We start from the raw sequence: 20,826 nt of genomic DNA on the forward strand, positions 1-20,826 counted from the left end.
TCATAAAATATTGGAAAACACACAAAAGTACAAAAATTTATAATGTGAGTGTGAGATTTGTATTCCTTTAGAGCATACTTGGCAGGTAACTGTGAGGAGAGGGAGAAGGCAACTGTGCTTTATTAGTATTAATAAATTTCTTACCTTCTGAAAGCTGCAGTGAAGTTGAGCTGAAGTACCCAGGGTGTTATATATCAACACCAACAACAAAACAGTCACCCAGAAACCTTTTGGTAGCCTATCTTCAAAGAACTGATACCAGTGAAATCTCTCAGCCTAACACCCTAGCATTTTCCTAGCAGTTTCAGAACCCAGCAGGTACCAAAGTGTGGCTGTGTTACATTAAAGCAATCTAATGTTAAAGCTGACCAAAATGATGTTAGAAAGTAAATTCAAGGAAGGTTTTGCCTGGGTTTCTGATCTAGTATATGTTTGTGTTACAGAATGGACATATGTGGACATAGCATGTGCAATGCAGGCTTTAAGAGCTTCTTATTGCTGTTAGAATGTGGTGTTTAGAAGGTCCAAGTATGTGATACTAAACATGGTATGTGCTACTCAAGGGTTTAGTATATATATGATTCCTTAAACTTGAACCTAAAATGTTTCTTAAACCTTTGGAGTCTCCCTCCATCTTGAGGTATGCCATGAGCTTTTTTGGATTAAAAGCTTGTCTCAAGAGGTATCTCTTCATCACAGCTCCTTTCAGCTTCTGAATTAGACTATCCAGGCAGGCAGAGATAGATGGTGTCTGTTTAACCTTTGACTGGTCAGCAGTTGCACAGGGAAGTGTTGCAGGAGAGGCTTTACCTGTCCCTCCCCGAGGCCTCTGTGCACACAGGAACTGCTGAGCTGTCTGCCACTTGCACTGAAACGACCATCAGTGCAAATCAAGTGAAATGTCCTTCCCTGAGGCCTGCTGTGCACACAGTGAACTGCTGTGCTGTCTGCCACTTGCACTGAAACGACCATTAGTGCAAATCAAGTGAAATACAGCTTCCTTACACGGATTTCTTTCCTTACCAAGGCAAACTGCTTGCTTATGAAGATTAGAGGGAAGGAATTAGAAGTAAGAAAAAGCCAAGTTTCTATCTTTCAAATGTAGATGGGGCTTTTTCTCTGTTTCTCTCTTATATAATATAACAGCCAGTCCAATAATGGAAAGTATTATAGATTTGTATATAGGTTTCCTTTTAAAACCTATACTTCTCTGGGGAGGAGTATATTCAGATTGAAATACCTCCTTGAGTTTAGGATGAAATTCAGTCATCCTTCAACAAGACTTGTTTAGTTACTGTGAAGGAAAATATTTTTTTCTGTCTGGTCACACAATATTTAAAGTATGTGAGGAACCTTTCTAAAGCCAACAAGCCTTGTTCAGTCACTGTGAAGTAAAATGTTTTTTTTCTGTCTGGTCACACAATATTTAAAGTATGTGAGGAACCTTTCTAAAGCAAAAGCAAGAGTAAGTGCTTTTCTTTGCACTTACTGTGAAAAAGATAATTTGACAATTGCACGTAAATGAGATTACTGTATGTGGCTTTTCCTTGAATAATATTTAAAACTGAGGATTACCTTGCACAACCCATTTCTGGTAATTAACAGTTTGTACCAAGTTATTTTGGTGCTAAAAGCATATCTAGTTATTGAAGAACACTGTGGGTAATCACACTAAAGATTCCCTTTTGTGCCTCGGGGTGATTTGCAAAACTGGACTGCAAGTTCTTTGTGAAGCAGACTGTGCCTGCTGTGGGACTGCTAGCACAGCTCTGATATTGATGCCAGTATCCCTGCTCAGACTTCAGATATCCCTGGCAAAGTGTAATTGGCAAAACTTCAAACTGCAATATTTCATGCAATTTCCCATGTAATTAAACTGTTATTGGCTCCTGCCAATATGAACTCTGAATGAAATCACTTCTCCTTTCTCAAACTTCTGCAACAGAAAAGTAGCTCTGTTCCTTACACTCAGCACAGACAAAATCTCTCCAGATAAAAACTTCCTCGTAATTCTTGAATAGCTGAGATCAAGCAGTTCCAGTCTCAGAATTAACTCGGCATGTCCAGAATTCAGTGGTTATTAGATAAACACTGTACTGTTATATTTTCTCTTAGTATTTTAGAAATATTTTTCAATTAAATTTGCTCAATATTTTAAAAAATACAAACAGTAAGAGGTCATAGACACTGGATTACCATCAGCTAACTATCCCCTGATATTTAGGCATCTGGACTATGTTTCTAGAGAGAAATAGGCATCTCCAGAGTATGAGTCAATCCATATTTCTTTGTTTCCTGAATAGGGCTCTAAATGAGAGATGTTTGGATGGCTGAAGTTAAGTGAGGCAAGTCCCAACTAAGTCAGTACAACTAGACAAAATGCCCTGGTGCAATGTTGTATTTCAGTTGTGACATTTGGATGCTTTGTTGAGATGCTGTTACAGCCTCATGTCTTGAGTTTTTGCTTGAACAGAAATGAGGAATTTAGTTAAAGTTTCCTAGGGAAAACTTAATTTCTGCATATCATAGGTGACTCTTACAGTCTCAGTGGGCTGACTTTGTCATAACTCGTGTTTCCTGAATAGGAGTAGAATTTAATTTTAAAGTTCTTGCTTCTCTTTATTTTTTTTTTAACCTTTGTGGTCAATATCTTTTTTCCGTTTTATTTCTGGAAAGACAAGTGTCCATCCAAGTATATCCTCACATAAGTCTTCTCACCTTGCAGTATTCAGCTACAGCTTTTACTGCTTGCAAATGATTTTGAAATGAGTGTGGAAGACCTGGCTCTGCATACGGTTGCAATAGGCTAATAACCTTTCCCTGCAGCAGCCCAACCCAGCTCTAATTTGCAGAGAGCACTGCTAAGGGTAGGAAAGGAGTCTGTGATGTATTCTCAGTCTGTGGCTGCTCTACTGGGATTGCCAGGACTGTGTCAGATGTAACTTTGCTTGGACACCTGTTGGTCTGAGGCTGCCATGTTTCTGTCTGTATTAACAAAGCACCGTTTGTTATTTCCGGTTGTTTGTAGCTCAGTTTGTTGACACATGGACCAATATTGTTGAGCTGAAAGATGCACATCCTATTTATAGTCTCCCATAGCTGCTGTTTCTGTGGCCAGCTTGCACATTGCCCACTGACACTTCAGTCTGAACACCCTCACTTGAATGTTGTGCAATTTACAGAGCAGTGTACACAGAAGACACCAGCATACAAAAAGGAAATTTGCAGTGCTGGAAGGGAGCTGTTGATAATAAAACAGCAATCCAGTGGGTTGCTGGAACTTCTCCAGTCTTCCTCATGAGTCCTGATGCTGCTACTTTAAAAATTATGCATGTTCTGAAAGGAGCCAAGTGCTCTGGCAAAATGCCCTGTCTGTTGTCTGAATGACTCAAATATCCAAGCAAAACTGTATCAAACCATATTCAGTCAGCTAAAAATAAGCAGAAAGAAAAATTGCATCTTAAGAAAGCAGTTACCTTCCCCAGAGGGCAGAAGCATGAACTGTCTCAGCCATATCTGTACAGCCTTGTGGTATGAAATACTGAAGCATTTATTCAAATAAAGTAACTGGGTACCTGTGCTTTTTTTGTGCTTGTGCTTTTTCCATAATGTGCCGTTTTCTGCATAACTTTTATACAGAGCCTTTTATTTTTACCTGTATTAGCATTACTTTCTTTTCTTCTTTTAAATGATAAATTTCCAATAAAGGTAAAAGGTGAATGGTCATATTTGTGGATGAGCTTTCCCAGCTGTATTGGGATAATGTGGTTTGGAAGCTGTTTTTAACATGAAAGCATCAGAGTAAGGGGATTAAAGTTTTGTAAGAGATGAAAGCAGGGTTACCATCCAGTGGGGTCAAAACAGGATCAGTCTGATCTAGAATTATTCTGGGTGTGGGAAACCTTCCTGTATGCAGTATCCTGGCTGAAATAAACTTGTCCCAAAGACTGACTTCCCTTCTAAAAATGGTAATAGCAGCTCTTTGGGCTGGAAAGGGGAGAAGTGGCAATCACTTCTAGTGTGAGAAAGCCTTGGTAGTGTTTTCATGCTGCTGCCAATATGAGATTACTTGAAAAGCAAAGAAATACTGTTTTATTATGTTGTTGAGCGTATCTGACAGCTCCTGAACACAAAATATCTGGATTGAGGCAGTTTGTGGAAAGAAAGGCTTGGTCAGTTTTCTGGCTGCAAGCATGATTTCTCCTGGAAATGGCTAAGATGTTACATCCCCTAAAAGAAAGAACTGGCCATGACAGGACCCAGGTTTCCATTGTGCCAGATTGCTTCCTCTGTTTTTCTTGATTTTGTTGCATTAGGTAAATAATGATTACAGTCCATAATAGATATTCCTGTAATCCTTATCTTTTTTGAGAGATTATTTTTAGTTTCTAATTTGAAACAGTCTTGATTTGGTTTTGTGCAGTATAAAGATATCTAGATATTCAGCTGGACAAGTGAATTTTCTTTCCCTATTTTGTCTTTTTAGGAGGCTTGTGTGTGTGTTGTAGTCTAGCCTCTGATATTCCTCATGAGATCATATACTCCATATATTTTTTACATAAAGGTAAGACTAACTTGTTAACTTACTGTACCTTATTTTGGAGAATGGCAGTGTGCTGAAAGAGTCAGAGAATGCCTTTCAAAACAAAGAACTACCAAAGCTGCAGACAATAAACTACTGTGACTGGTGTTTCAAGACAGCAGCTGCCTTTAGCTGCAGAGTTGGCTTTCCTGCTGTAGGCTTCCTGCCTGATGCTGAGTGAGTAGCTTCAAACCAGTGGCCTTGTAAATGGTTATTAATTTGGTCCCTTATTTCTAGCCAGACTTTCCGGCATGCTGAGCACAGACATCAATGAAATCTGTGGGAGCTTGCAGGTGTGTTGTACTTATGCCATAAGGCATTTGTATGGGAAATAGAGCCAACAGCTCTTAGCTTGAATGTCTGTTTAGAATTCCAGTTCAATGTGTCATTTTCACAGCAAGAGGTGCAACACCCACTGACTCTAAGAATAGTTGCTGTGTAAGTGGTGCTCTGGCTCTTAAAGTTAAGACCTTTGTTTTAAAATAATAAAGGATATTGTTTTATTCCAATCAGAATAAAAGTTCTCATTATCAAGATTTTCTTATTTGATACCTGGACGGAGGGGCAAATTATTTCTCAATTGATAAGCTGCATAAGATGGAGTAACTGCGTTCAAGTGCACACTATGTTCTACCTTAACTGTTTGCTTTCTTGTGTCAGGATGCTTCCCATATGTCAGAGCTGCACATAACACATTACTTGCTGCTGGAATATTGTTGGATTGAGCGAGCTACCTTTTTGTGTTCTTGAAGGCATTAGGAAATTGGGAAAAGTCCTTTTTGGGTGTGACACACTGTGCATTGCACTGCTGTGAAGGGCTGATTTCCCCAGACACACCTGATGTGTCGCCAAAGAGTTGTTGGATTGCTAGGAGCCAACCATGGCCCTTTTACAGCCTGATCTGCACTAGGAAGAAACTGAGGATAAATATTGACATTGACTAGCTAAGTCTGAAATGACCTCTGGAAATGGAATGGAGTTGTTTGGTGCAGAGCTGTTTGTGGGTTCATGTAAGATTCATCAGTTGTACAAGAGAATTTTAGTAATGATCCTGCAGTGACCCACAGCAGCAGTGGTATGTTGGGTCCATTACTCACATTTTGGAGTCCATAAGCCATATTTTGAAGACATTTAAGAAGCTCAGTTTGTTCTGCAGCCTCTGTAATCTTGACTGGAAGCTTCCCACCCCTGCTAAAACAGTCACTGCAGCATAAACAGAGAAGTCACGATGTTGCAGTTGAATTCTGCAGTGCTGCTTTTAGTTTGCATGTGGTCATGCTGGCAAGTGACAAAGTGGTGATGGGGAGTACACTGACTCATTGCAAGCTAGCTTCAGTCAGCAATTTGTATGAAAAACTATTATCTTTTGACACCTCTGCCTCTGTAGAGTTGCTGTTGGTTTTCTCTTGGTGGTCCTGTAAACTGTGGATCTTATAGTGAATTTCCATGCATTATCAAGTAGCATCCTGATCATGACACCATTAGTTACTAGAATCTTCAGCTTTTCTCAGAGACAGAGGAAATGTGAGGGCATTGTGTCATTCTTACTGGGTGTCAGAAGTGTGGTACAAGTCTAGATTAAAACAACAGCTGTGCTGATGCATAGCCCATGCAAACACAGCAGGTCTGAAATTGGCCTTTGTATAAACTGAGCTGAACTAAATTAGAGCAATAAGGCATGAAGATAAACAAAGTGGAAATTCTTTAAAGCAATTGAAAGACCACCAGAATGTGAAACACAGCTACATAAAGGATTTGCATTTGTGTTTTTCTGGGGAAAGGTATTTTCACACAAGCTTCCTCTGGGATGGAGTGCTTCTTTAAACACAAACGTAGGCTGTACAGTGCATGGCTAGTTTTCACACACTGAAGAACTGCGTTGTGTATGTACCAGTCTACTGAGTGTGCAGTCACTCAGTTCAGGATGGGTTAAATCTATCTGTGCAGATAACCCCATAAAGCAGTCTAAAAGATCCCCGTTTGGGTCTATGGGAACTGCAGAAGTTTCTAGCTATAAAGTCGTAGGTGGATTGTAACAAATGGTGTTTATTGTTTGAGGTTTTTAAAGGGGTTTTTTTTTCCCCCTCAGGTTACAACAAAACTTTTACAGTTTCTCTGGAAAGAACAAAATCTAATCAATTCAAGGAAGTGGCTTTTATGAATCTTGGTAGGTTACTTGTGTTACTTTCCTGTGTGATTGCCATTCTCTGTGTAGTACAGAGAGACAAATGACTAACTCTTCTCTGGAAGGAAAGGATTTTTTTTTCCTTGGCTTTAGGTAGCAGTGTTATTTTGCTGCTTTTCTTCTGCTTGCCTTTTGTATTTGGCATTTGATATTGCAATGCCTCACGATTAGTAAGCAGCTTCCTCTGAAATTGCCTCAAAATCTGTGCTGGACTCCAGCTGCCGAGTTCTTGAGTATCTCAAGTTTCTTGACTCCTACCCTGGAAACCCAAATGTACTGCTAGTGTTTCCTGTGTTAATACAACAGCAGCTTTTAATTAACTCCTTTTATATTTCCTAGATATAATCAATTCCTGACAGAGAAGTGGGCCAAGTTGAGAATCATGTGAAAGAGCCTCTTAAAGCAAATAAGTGATCAGGTGCTAAATTGACCACTGTTTTTTCTTTAAATAGACTATTATGTGGCTGCTTATTTGCCTGGCCAGTTCCTGCACCTCCTGAACATTCAACATCCTGACATGCTGTGCTATAGTTTATTTCTGACAGGTATAGTAAAACTGCTTTAAGCAATTTAATTGTTGTGGAAACTTGTTCATATCTCTTTACATGGAAGTTGTATTTCTCAATGTTTCCTTATTGCACAGTGTTCTGACAAAGGAAGGATATTGAAAAAATAAGAATGACATTTTTGCTACTTTCCATTTTAGAAAGAGAAGCTGAACTGGCATTTCATACTTTATGTATTTCATACTTCTTGCTTGTTATGAAATGGAAGAAGACCTTTCACTGAATTTGAAATTCTCTGCCTTGGTTTCACAGTTTCCCTTCCCCCAGCTTTGCCCATGGTTCTTGGTCCTCCACTGTTTTCTAATTTCACATGAGATGTAAATTTGATTTTACATTTCCTTCCTCCAATTGAGTTGCTCTAAATGTGTGTATTTGGAGGGTGTGGGGAAAGGAAATCTGTGTTTCCTTCACCTGATCAGGCTGATGCAATTTAATTTAGAGTCTCATCTGAGATGCGTGTTACTTCATTTCCAATGCGTTTCCAACAAACATGTCGTTGTGGGAAGTGGTTTATTTTTGGAAGTGGGGTGCCTTTGTTTGAAAACAGAAATCTCTTGTTCTGATTGGGTGAAGGGGACATAAATTTTGGAAACTGTTGCAGAGGCAGTGTCATAGGAAGCTAATACCTATTTTGTATGTGTAATGAAATACTGTCCTGCTAAAAATGAGTGGGAAGTATCACTGCTGGATGGTGGGTCTGATTTCTCTGATGCAAGGGCTCTGAAATATGGTACCTGTATGGTACCATGGTGGTGAACACTGGTACATAAATACAATGGTTTTGTTCTGATGCTTCAGTGAATAATCTTAGAGCAGAACCTTCCTGTTCTGGCAATTTGGATTGATGGCAAGACATCCACCAAAAGAAGTTTGTATCATGCTTCTGCATGTGAGCAGTTCTGACCTGCACAAACTGTACCAATAGGTGCTAATTCTAGTGCTGAACTTGTGCAACTGTCCTTGTGCTCTGCTCTGTTCCATCACATGTACTCTGATTTGCCTTGGTGATTTGCAGCATTGTGAGCCTGAAATCTCTACACCTGCTCTGTGTCAGCTATAGGGAAGGAGAGAAGTGAGTGTGCTCTGTGCTCCTTATCTGCCTTCTTTATGGAGCCTGCACCATTCCTACTCCTCTTCAGTATATACTACCAGGGTAGGCAGTGCAAGAGGAAGACTCTTTCTTACTGCTGGGGGCCTAGGAATCTTAGGAGAAATACCGGTAGCAGGCAAATTTTATGTTCTTACTCCTTTTTGTTCTCAAACCAATGTTCTTCAGGTGAGGATGCAAGAATTGACACATTACAAAACTGTTCCATCCGGTCCCCATGGGTGTCAGCAGTCCTGGACTGCAATGCAGGAAGTCTGTATGATGTGAGCATCAGTGACAGTGCCTTGCTGCAGTTCCTACAGAAGAGCAAACGAGACTGTGAGAGATTGGCAGCTCTGCATTGTGCCCTGCTCTACTTCCAACACACAGAAGACTTGGAAATGCAGGTGGGAAAAGAACCTTCTCTAAATTTTTTCCCAGTGACTGATGTCTTATACAAGCAGGAGCAGGGCATGAATGTCATCAGCCAAAGAAAGGTCCTGATTCACCTGGCAGTGCCAAGAGGCTCATCAGCTGGGCTGCCCTAAACCCTGTTATCAGTCCAGTCTGTCCTGAAAACACTTATGTCTCTATCACTACTCCATGCAAAGTGCTAACTACCAAAACCAAATTTTCTATGCTCTCTTACAACACTTGATTAAACAGAGAGATGTGACAAGCTTTCTGTTCTCATTCTGACAGATTATTCATTGGATTTCTGAGAACCTGTCAACATGTCATTCTTTTAACCCCATTCAAGAATTTATCATTGGTAGGTATTTATTTTCCTGCATTCTGAATTTTCCTGCATACTCCAGTTGACACTGAGGAGAGGTCATGGCAGTGCAAACTGACTCTTATTTCTGAACTTTTTGGTTATGATTTGTATTACTAACCTGCATTTTGTGGCATTAAGAGACAGTATCAGTAGTTTAGAAGATACACATACATTTCAAAATCAGATTGGCAGTAAAAACTTTTCAAATGCATTCTTCTGTCTAATGGAACAAATGGATTTATCATTATTTTAGGTCTCTGGAGATTGTCTCCTCAACTCCATTCTCCTCTAGCTCTAGCCCAAACCATTTTTTTCAAAAGGATTTGGCTTATCATGATACTCTCTTCTAATAGGTAGTCTCAGTCTAGCCAGTGCAGAGTCTTTGTACAAAGGACCCCTGCAGTGCTGAGCTGTAGCCAAGCAGCTGACCCAGCCCTGCAGCCATCTGGACTTCTCTTCCTCCTTTTGTGCACAGAATGGGACCAGTTCCACAATGGAGGAAGCTGTTTCAGAGACAGCAGCAGGATTTGTCCCTAAAAAAGTGTCAGATAAGGAATAGTGAAGCCTACTCTTGTTGACTGATAGTTTATACAATCTTGCCCTTGTAAATCTTTTTACATTACATTCAGCCTCCCTGTACTGCAGAATGTGTCCAGAAACTCAGAACCTGGATAAACTCCTGCCCTACACATCACTGCATGACTGGATTGGGGTAAGATAACAGCTGGTATTTTAATTAATAGCTAGAGGGTCTGGTTTTTTATCCCTTAGTACAGCCTATGGCTTACCTTTTCATAGATATGCTCCGAATTGATACCTTTATGCCTGTGCTTTATGCCTGTTTTAGTTTGCCAAGTCTTACCCTTTGTGGTGTTTTCCATTAGTCAATTTTTTTGTTAACAAATAAAAGCATTTGCAAAACCAAGAACAGTTATTATAATTGAATGGACAGTTAAATATCTCAGTTTTCATCATGAAGTATTCATTTATTCCTTATCATATGAGGTTTATAATAAATACAAAATACATTTAACCAGCAAAATCATGCAGTTTTCAGGACAAACAGAATCAGTAGAGTTAAGATTTACAAGTAAGCTTGCAGAAGTAAAATAACTTCCAGCAAGACTTTACAGTTAGAGCAAATAGTGTCTTAATTTCTCTGCTGTGACACTGTTCTAATATATTGTTTTTTTTTCTAAAAAATAAGGGCACAGTTTTGGCTAGCTAGCTAGTTTCCTGGAGGAAGTGGGTGATGGAGAATTGTTTAGATGCCCCACGTTCATTGCTAAATTGTGAGACTATAAATAATTTATCTGTATTTATAGGTTGTCCCTGGAGTAATATGTGCCACAGACATTATTTCTCTACCTGTGTTGGAGGTAAGTTCCAGTATAAAACCATATTTGTATTTGCAGATTAATAGCTGCTTTTTTTTGTGGATTGGGGGCATGCTAACTATTAATGCAGCAGTATCCCCACTGCCCTGTCCAAAAATAGATGCGAACAGGAAATTGCCCTGTTGGAAATGATTTATGCATTTACTAAAATATCAGTTAATCAGACTCAAAGATGGTGGGGTTTTTTTCCCCTTTCTGAAGACACTTCTATTCAACAGGGAGGATTATCCACTAATTAATTGTTAGTCCGATTGATACCACTTCACTTTATGACTTTGACTTGGTAGCTGAAGGCAGAGGTGGCATAACAGACAAGTAGGATTGTTATGTTATTGTTATATTGTTATGTTATTCATCTACATGTCTACATGTGCCTACTTTGATGGCAATTTCATTGTGCTGCCATTGGTGTGGATGGTTTGTGACCCCCTCACTCTGTTTTGTCCAGAGCATCCTATGATTGCACTTATGTCAGGGCTTTGGCTACTAAATCTAGACAAATTCCTGCAGAGCCTGGAAAGGGCAGTGGGCTGTATGGGGAGAGCAGGGTAGGTTGTTTGGGTAGGAAATTGTACTTTCCGTTGAAAACAACATGAATGATGCTTCCTGTCTTCCCATTCCACTCCCTCAGCTCCAGTTTAGAGAAATTCTTGAAATTTTCCTACTCCCCTACAAAATCTGAAAGAGAATTTTAATAAGCAGTTTCTTGTGGAGAGCTAAGGGGAAAAATGAGGAATTTAGACACACCAGCAACACATAGGATTAGACTCTGGATACATGACAATGTTGTTCCATGTAGCTCTTTAAAGATGTGCTTATGATTAGTCATAAAGCACCACAGTTCACAAAACCTTTTTAAAAATCAGTGAAATTGCCCACTGCTCTCTCACTCTGCAGCAGTGCATCACAGCTGCACTGCACACATTCACAGCGTTGCTGTCAGGGAATAGGGCTTTGCATGGCTTTGCTTGGAAAGGCTGCCCTGGGAACTGGGACACCTGGGAAAATCAGATCTTGAGAAAATTTGTGTGCAGATAATCCCTGTAATTCACTGAGGTCAAAGTTAGCAGGACTTTAATTTGTCTGAGATTGAACCTCAAGCCCCTGGGGGCACATGCCTTTAGCAGCTATACTTCCTGATTGTGGAACTCATTTCCTATTTCTGTCTGAAACCTAAACAGATTGAAAAGGTCAGAGTTGAGCTAAAGACAAATATTTCCTGCTACTTTTGATGGCAAATTGCTGTGACTCTTGCATGAGGACAAAGATGCTAATGCACAGGGTAAGGTTTAATGTCTGGCTGTTTTGTACCACATCAGTGTCACAAACCCACCACAGCTTGAGTTTAAGTGGTCAGTTGGTGTTTCAGTTGGTGCATGTTGTTGGCATCAGGAGTCAGACCCTGGTGACAGATCTGGTTCTACAAGTAGTATTTCTGTTGCAGAGATTTTATGACATGGTTAATTGTTACTTTGAGAACTTTTTGGAGTTCTCAAGTCCATGAGTTGTTGAGAGCTTTTGGGACGGCTATGTCCACATTCACATTAAAAAAAATGTTTTGTTTGGGTATCAGGTGATTTTATCACTAAATTCTTGTTCATCAAGATATACTGAGAAAGAGGGAATGATTACTCCTATTGTCCAAAAGCACTACATAAGGATTGCAATTAATAAGTCTATTTCCCCCCCACCTTTTTAAGCACAAACCAGACTTGCAGGGTGTAAATAAGTTCAATTGGAAGGGAGGAAGAAGGGAAATAAAGAAAATAGGAGGACGTCCAGGGGAAGAGTGAAAATGTATATGCAAGAAATTGTCAGAGCACCAGGAAAGAGTTTCTCCCTTATGCTGTGCTGAGCCCCTGCGGTGCACAGGGATGCTTTACAACACTCTCTGAATGCCATCCCTGCTGGGGAGACACAGCACTACAGTCCTGAGAGACATGGGCCTCTTGAAGGCAATTGTCACCCCAGATCTTTTCCAAAGGGTGTAGCAGAGAGCTCTCTATCTTCAGTTAAAAACCCACTACTTATGAAAGGCTTCATGGGAGCTTTTTGTGTATTCCAAACTGGTGAGGCCTTGCTTTGACTTCTGCTAATACAATGTATTTTAAGTGTTACGCCTAGGTGTTAATTCTTGACTGTCTAGAAATGTCTCCCGAATAAACATCTAAGATGAAGAACCCTTCTCTTTTTAGTCCTTGCCCTGATGATCCTCAAGAAACAATAGATTTAATTGAAAAAATTCTTTACTTTAAACTTTTGGCTTTTTAATGAGATTTAATACAATGCATCTTTTTGGGATTAAAAGCAGACAACACTCATGCCTACCACTTCCTGTGAGAGATTTCTTACGTGAAAGAAAATTACTGTCTTGCTTACCTCTACCACATATCCAAGTCCATTGAGGCCTGTACACAGTTCTGCGGTGGTAGTGCTGTTGCATGGATTGGTCACTAGATGATACCCTTATGCTGTATTTAATATTTCTCTGATTTCATATTGGTAACGTTTAGGCAACATTCTGCAGTAGTAGTAGGTTGTAGATCTCATGAGTTAGGTACAACAGAGTGAACATATGGTGCCATATGTGATCCTAGTTTGCAGCTGCTAAGTTTAACTAATATGAAGCAAACCCCAAGATTTATTTTCTCTGCTGCAGTTATAATAATAAAGTGACAGTAGGCACTGGCAACAAGAGGAAAGTGGCTAGCAGGATTGAGTCTTTGAAATTTATTTTTCTTGACAAATTATAGTTTATTGTAGGAAGTGGTTTCTTCCTTTTGAGGTTTTCTTTTAAGGTTATTGTTATTGCAGGATAGTTGAGAGGAGAGAGCAAAATCCAGTATGTCAGTGCAAGTGGAGGAATATTGTGAATTCAGAGCTCTCTTTATTCAAATGTTGTTACTGTAGTGTCTGTGTTGGGAGATAATGTATATTAAGAGGGGCAAGAACAGCTTGTACCGTCTCTTGTTTTTTAAAACTGTCAAAAAGAATTCTTCAGCAATGCCCCCCATTTTGTCTTGCCCCCCTTATAAACAGCGGCTTCAAATTTTTATACCCAGTCCAAGAAGTAGCTCAGGAAACCGGTGTGGTTTTGTTTAGATTTTGATCCTCCTGTCTGTTCATGGCCGGGTTTAGATTAATTTTAGTATTAGAGTCAAATCCTTTAGAATTGCTATGGGAATTGTTGGATTTTGTTTCTTTTCTGGGATGAAGCACTGTTATTTGGGGTTGGTAAATGGATGTTTGCAATCTAAGCATTAATGCAGCTTGAAACTAGTGGTGTCCTGCAGCTGTCATGGCCATGATGGTATTCCTCTATTTGGAACTACTAGAAACCTCAAATGGGATTTATTTGACCAAATGTAAACATTTACATCTAAGTTAGTAGCCTAAGGCTCTTTTTACAGTCAGAGGAAGTCTAGACAATATGGTCAGTGTAGTCTGTGGTGCAGTTCTTCCCATCTCAAACATGTAAATAGGTCAGATGGATTGTGACCCAGAAATACTTGTTCCTTTCCAGGCACCGAATCTTGACCTCAAGTCAAGTAAGTGCCAGTCCATCAAGAGGAATTAGTTTTGGTGCTTTGGTTTAACTTTTTTCATTTAGATTGTTTTTACACTAATCACATTTCTTTGCAGTCACTTAGTGGGAGGGTGATGAGGTATTTCTTTAAGAGGGCAGCCTATATTCATGCTTTCCCTGCAACATTTTGCAGTTCCAAAACTCCAAAGGCTTCTGGGAGAAACTCAGCTCAAACTTGGAGAGTGTGAAGTACGCGGAGCCACACTTGCACTACCAGAGTAAGGTGCTGAGGAGGGAATGGCGTAACCTTTCAGAAGAGGTGAGTGAGAGGCATTGGAGCTGAGACTGGAACACTCCAGAGCTGCCTCTGAAATGGGTGTTTTAAAGTCAAGCATGGACAAGTTGGCTTTTTTATTTTGTAAATAAATAAATGGGAATCTGATTATCAGAAATGTAAAGACTTTTGCAGTCATTTCACCTAAGGTGATTGCCTGTAAGTTTTGTTTTCTTAAAATAATGCGAGAAATTAAAGAAAAGCGGAGCTTGCTCTGTATGTCACAAGGTTTACATGTGTGTGAGAGCACAGGCACTTGGAAGATGGTGTGAAGCCCCACTGTGTTTTATTTCCATTCAAAGAGAAAACCAAATTAATTTCTGATCTTCATTCTGTCAGGGAGTATTTTATTTGGTCTTCTATTTTGTTCATTTTGGGATTTTTGTTTGTTTTCCAAACCAGAGAGAGGAGAGAAGAACCACAGCATATTTGAGGAATATTTTTGAAAATGCCAAAAAGTACGTACTGGTTTGTATTATATTTACCCCTTCTTATTTTGCACAAATATGTTGGAGGAATTTATGTGCCATTTAATTAGTTGTTTAGGTATCTGATTAAAAGATACCTTCTCATCTTTAAAGAACATTATCCTGATGAAAATCAGTTATTGGAATCCTTGTAATCACTACAGCATGATCTGAAATACAGGCCTCTAGAGCTAGGGAATTTATGGTAGATGTGAAGTCATTCTCATGCACCTAGACAGATAGAATTTTTTTAATTCTGTGTAGTATTTTTACTACATGTAGTCACATGTACTGTTCTCAGATGTCTTTAGCCATCTTTGAAAGATCAAAGGCTCATTTGAGTTTTTAATGATGTTATGAAAGCCTTTAGAGTATTGCATATGAAACACACTCATTTTGGTTTCAAACCCCAGGGTGCTTTCTCATCTGGACACTTGGGACTCTGGTAAGTGAAACCTTTCTTGATGTAGGCCTTAGCTGTAAGAATTAGATTTATTACAATATTTCCATCCAGCTGTTGTTTGCTAAAAATCAGTTGCTATGTGTGTTTTCAGCACAGAAGAGTTTGAGAATTTAAGATGAGAAGAAAACTTTCATGAACTGACTAGGAAATGTTGACAATAAAGTCCCTAGTTCATATTGGATCTAACAACATAAGCAGTAAAATGTGGTCTGCTAAAAGATATCTTCTTCAGGATTTTTCTTGTGGAGCACAGTATCAATGAGATCATGTTACTGTTGAGTCTTGTCCACTTGTAGCTGCCTTTGCAACATCAGAACTTGTGCAGGAGATCAGGGCTGGTGAAAAACCATGGTGTAGGGAGAGCAGGTGTAATGAATTTCCTTAGGCCAGAAACACTTGAGATTTTTTGATGCTCAGTTCCTCTGTCACAAATAAGTAAAACTGAATTTAGGGGTGTATTATGTTCCTGCTGCTCACACATCAGTGCTTTCCTTCTGTGTGCCCTGCCACTGTGTGCTGTGACATGATGCTCATGTAAGTGCTGCTTGGTCCTTTTATTACCAAGAATTTTCAGTGTGCTCGTTTCCAGCCCCTGACAGCAGTCATCTGTGTCACTGCTACTTATTGCAATGGGCTCTGACTTTGAGAGACTTTGTATCAACCTTGTGAATCTCAGCTTCATGTTCTCAAAGGTGCTAATTGACAAAGAAGTCAGATGTTTAATGTTACTAGATAATTTCTAAATAGCTGCCATCCAGTAATAAGTGCCTATGTTGTGTTTCCCTGTAGATTTGAGTTCTTTAAAATCAAGCAGCACAGGTCTTTGTGCTGCTAAGTGGTGGTGTAATTATAATTAAAGGTGAGCAAAAACAGGTGAAAATTTTGAAAGAGTTCAGAACTTGGTTCCATAAAATCTTGTGTCAGTTTTATCTGTATCATGAAATAGATGATTGGCTTTCTTCCTTTGTTTTAGTAGACAGGACACACTGATTAGGAAATACAGGTTATTAATTTCAGCAGACACTGTAATCTCCTTCCATTTAGTTAGAGAAGTTGTGTTCTTTTCATAGTGGTCTGCAAATCTGAGTAACAGAAGCATCAGATCATGGGAGAGAATCAGTGGGAGGTGATTCCCTGAACTATTTACTTTCTGTCTAGCCATTTTCTTGGAAAACCCATGCAGCTGCTAGAGTTTGTTTGTTTGTAAATGACAAGGTCTAAGTAGCACATTAGTGCTGGTGTTACCAGAAGGTTCTCTCTGCCTCTTTGCTCTCTTGGGTCAGCACACTGTGCTGACAGCACAGCACTCTTACTTAAATATCAAAGAGAAGAAGAAGTGGATGGCAGGCAAAGGATTATTTTCCATTTTTCAGTTCTCTTATCCAGTCCATGGTTCTTCAGTGTCTTAGTTCTGTAGCTGAGTAGGTCAAACCACAGCTTCTGTTTGCTCCTCTGCTCCTAAGTGCTTTTGAAGCTGGCTGAATTCTTGTGATATTTCTGTAGCGCCATGTCCTTGAATGATTGTTGCTCTGTTTGTTTCAGAGGCAAGGCTGGTACCTCTCTTTGAAGAGGAGGATTATCAGCAGCAGTTGCTCATGGGACTGGTATGTGCATTTGTCAGTGTGCACTAGAGGACGCACAGGCTCCACAGATGTGTGAGGAGTGACCTTCCCAGTTCCAGTGCTGAGTGGAAGCTCACTCAGGGTAGCTATGGGGCAAACATGGCATTTCCTAAGTTTTAGAATTCATCATCATGATATTATCTTAGCTGGTTATTGTGAGGCATAGGGGAAAAACAGGAATAGAAAGTTGATTTGTCAAAATGCTTTTTCCCAATATAACTTTGGCTGGAAACTGGGAGGCCATTTAGTCTGTCAGTTATTTTTGGACTACTTTATGCCTTTGAAAGATATATAAATGAATTCCTCCCCCTCCATTCTCTCATTTTGATGAACAGAGATCTTCTTGCTCCTCAATTTAACACCTTTTTTACTGTTTCTTTTTCCTTCTAGCTCACTTCTGAGACTGCTATCAGCATTCTGAGGTTCCTTCTTCCTTTTCACTGTTTTTGCCAGTGATCTCCCATCTATATGCTTCTGGGCAATAAATCCCGTCTCAAATTCCTACCTGTCCTCCCTCTGTCTTAATACATATATTGGCTTATCTCTTGTTCTCTTACTTTTAAAATAAACTAACTCTTCAGCATGCACTAGAAGGTCTCAACAGTGAAGACCAGATCAACACTGTCCTGTCTGTTCACATCTGAGGCAAATTTTCCTTCTTTGCAGTAGTCTCCCAGTTTCCAAGTTTTGCCTCTCATTCTCTGCAGATTCTCTACATTCCCTCCCTTCTGTTTATTCAGACAGATCCAAAAAGCAGGTCACTTTTTCTATGCCTTCCTGTCATACCTGTATTGCTGTCTTGACACACTGAGATTAGTCTACATATAACTTCCTTAAGACAGAGATTTTTATTTGCTCCAGTTTCACTCTGAGCTTCTTAGTGACTCTCAGAAAAGAGCCAGCATGGACTTGAGTTGCAGTCTGAAGCTGCATGAGGTCAGTGAATATTTCAGAAAGGAGAGAGTAGGGAGTGGCAGGGACTGTATGTTAACAAACACCCAACTTTAATGACTTCACAATTAATGTTTAACCTGAAATTGCTATTAATCACTCTGGTTCTCAGGTTCTTGGCAACTACCACAAATTGTACCTCTGCTAGTTTTCTCTATGACAAAATCTCTCAGGTTTATTTGTTTGTACTAAGTACTTATATTCTTAGAATTCAATGATATATTTAAATCCTTCTTTCATCCAGTTCCCTTGGTTTTGCACAGAGAGGTGTGAGAACTGTAAGCTTTTTCTTTTCAGTATCATGGAAAGTTCAACTTAGTATTCATTTTGCTGAATTTGCACCAAGTAACCATTTTGAATATTCACATCTGCTGATGATTTTAGGGAGATTATACAGCAGCTTGGGGTCTCACTCTGAACTGGAGTTTTGTAATGGGGAAATGTTTTGTTGAGTGCCTATTGATCAGGTCCTGCATCTGCTGCAGCTTTTGTGTTTCTTTGAAGATGCCCAACATCAACAAATTGTTGAATTTTTTTCTAGATGGTTGCTCAGCTGAAGGATCACCTTATGAGACATCTACAATATGTTGGAAAAAAGAAGATTGACCAAATAGTTTTGGATTATGTTGCAAACCTGGTTAGTTTGATTTCATAGTCACTATTGTGAGCAAGTATGTATTTGTTGGAGTGTAGGTCCTTGTGTGTGTACCAGTTGTATGTAGCATATATTTGGTGGGAAGAAATTGTTTTTAAGATATTTAAATATATTTTTCAGCCTAATATTGTATAAATGGATAAAGAAAATTAATATTATTTAAATATTATTTAAAAAGTTGTACCAGTCACTCAGAATACAGAAGAAATGGTTCCATTTACAGCTTGTGCAAATATAGTCTACTCCCAGAAATAAAATGAGAACTCATCCCGAAAGTTTAAAGCTGTTAGATCCATTTGATTTTGTGTAGAACACATTGCTGCAGGTCTTGAATAATGAAAGTGCCACCAAGGGAAATAAAAAATGAACAAAAAAAGATGTCACTACAATCTGACATGTGAGTAAATCACTACCACTCCTACACAGTGCCTTCAGTGGGCTGTGTGTGTTACAGGAGACAGTTTTGCATGAAGAAATCTTCGTAAACTACTGTGAAAATTTGCTTTCCAAACTCTTATTTTTCTGTCTTTCCTCCTCTTGAGACCTTTAAAAAAAAAGCCACAAAAACCATAGCTTGTGCACAGAATTTATCTACTTGGTTTTGTCTGTCTCAAGATCATGTCCTTTAAGTGCAGAATGCAGAGTTCTCAAAAGCATGCATGGCAACTGTAAATCCTGTTCTTTGTGCCAGTGTTCAGTAGAAGCTCCCCACAGCGCTGTTTTCTAGGGATGAAAACCTTGGGAAGCTTCCTTGAGGCTACTGATGCCTGCATCTCCTCCAAAGTCCTGTGTGAGTCAGTCACTCTGTCAATGTCACAGTGTTCTCTGAACCCCTGCAGCCCCACTGCAGTTCCTGACTTTTCAGGCCTCACTTTGACAACTTCACAAGTTGTTTCACTGGTAATTGGCAGACTTTTATGTATCTGTGTAGGAAAGAAACTGAAACTAGTGGTTGATTAAAATGGGAACAGTACAACATGAACCAAAGCTCTGTACCTGAAAATGGTGCTGAAAAAAGCCCAAGTGGAACATTTATTCTCCTTTTATTCAACTTCTAATAACAATTTGTTTTTGTTCACTTTTAGTAAAAAGTAAGATAAAAAATGTGAAAACATCTATTCAACCTTGATCTGCAAGGCTAAATTATTGTAGACTAAATCTTGCAAAATAAATCTCAGCCCTCCCCACAAGCGAACTCTCAGGCCTAATTCTCTCAACTCAATTGACAGGCTTATTCTTAGAAAAGCTACTATAAATGAAGATAACGTCCCTCTAAAAGTTGCTTCTGCTTTCTGCTGGTGCATCTTAGGCACTGTTTGGAAATCTTTAGAAATTATTTCATTTTTAACCTTATGTTTCCTCTCATCCTAATTAGAAACTCTTACATCTCAAACCTTTCCATATCCTGAATGTTTCGGAGTTCTTCAGGGGAATGTACTGGTTTGAGCCTTCCTGCATTTCTTTTGTAGCATCAGCAGTGAGTAGCAGAGCTATTGAAACTAATGAAACAAGAAGAGACTTGAAGTTTGTCTGTTTACTTTCATAAAATATTTTGCATGACATTCAGGAGCCCAGGAGTGGCTGAGATTAGACTCTGTGGTGTGTAGTCACTGTGTAAATCAGTTGCAGAAGAAGTCAGAGAAGCCAAAACTTAGGAGCACTGAGAGTTTCTTACAAAACAACAGGCAAAGGCTGGTTGCTGTCAGAGAACTGGTGTGTTCCTGTATACAGAGAAGTAAAGTGGGGAAGTGTGAATGACACACCTCAGTGGGAATTCTGTTTGCTGAGGAGCTCCGCAGAGCTGGAGTGTGCCTGGTTCCCAGTCCATGTGCCACCTTTCCTGCTGTGGTTATTGTATGTCCATAGGCTCTCTCTCCTCTGCAATCACTTTACCTTGGCTTTGCTCCATATCTGTTTCTCTCACTCTTTTCATTTCAGTGAGGCAGGAAAGGGGAGAAATAACTTACAGAAGCAGAGTGACATTTGCTGCCCTGACAGCAAGTGGAAGGGGAGGCAGGGTGGGCAGGCAGTCTGTGGCACAGGAAACAGGCAGACCTGAATAAACTGCTGAAATTTCTCTGCAAGTCGCTGCAGTAGCTGCACATTTTCCCCTGATGTCTGTAGGCTCAGCTGCAGAGGAACAGAAGACAGACACCATTTGGATTTGAGTTTCCTCAGGAGGAGGAAGACTATATCATACTGCACAGGAGGGG

The 20,826-nt window shown here is 39.6% G+C and overlaps 1 protein-coding gene across 4 annotated transcripts in view; it reads left to right on the forward strand.

Annotated features, from left to right (window-relative positions):
* The window catches only part of LOC120509248 (gamma-secretase activating protein), a 46,075-nt gene that overhangs the window by 15,332 nt on the left and 9,917 nt on the right, over window positions 1–20,826 (forward strand). For 2 of the 4 annotated variants that reach the window (XM_039723660.1, XM_039723659.1), the window contains exons 13-24: window positions 4,487–4,564; window positions 6,672–6,749; window positions 7,220–7,312; window positions 8,610–8,827; window positions 9,123–9,192; window positions 9,828–9,910; window positions 10,524–10,577; window positions 14,315–14,440; window positions 14,858–14,913; window positions 15,336–15,367; window positions 16,928–16,989; window positions 18,500–18,595. In XM_039723660.1, coding sequence (XP_039579594.1) covers window positions 4,487–4,564; window positions 6,672–6,749; window positions 7,220–7,312; window positions 8,610–8,827; window positions 9,123–9,192; window positions 9,828–9,910; window positions 10,524–10,577; window positions 14,315–14,440; window positions 14,858–14,913; window positions 15,336–15,367; window positions 16,928–16,989; window positions 18,500–18,595 — 1,046 coding nt within the window. The remainder of the gene's footprint in view (window positions 1–4,486; window positions 4,565–6,671; window positions 6,750–7,219; window positions 7,313–8,609; window positions 8,828–9,122; window positions 9,193–9,827; window positions 9,911–10,523; window positions 10,578–14,314; window positions 14,441–14,857; window positions 14,914–15,335; window positions 15,368–16,927; window positions 16,990–18,499; window positions 18,596–20,826) is intronic. The other 2 variants (XM_039723662.1, XM_039723661.1) reach the window with 2 other exon arrangements.

The sequence above is a fragment of the Passer montanus genome, unplaced genomic scaffold (assembly GCF_014805655.1).
Source record: "Passer montanus isolate IOZ18808 unplaced genomic scaffold, ASM1480565v1 scaffold50, whole genome shotgun sequence".
Classification (NCBI taxonomy): domain Eukaryota; kingdom Metazoa; phylum Chordata; class Aves; order Passeriformes; family Passeridae; genus Passer; species Passer montanus.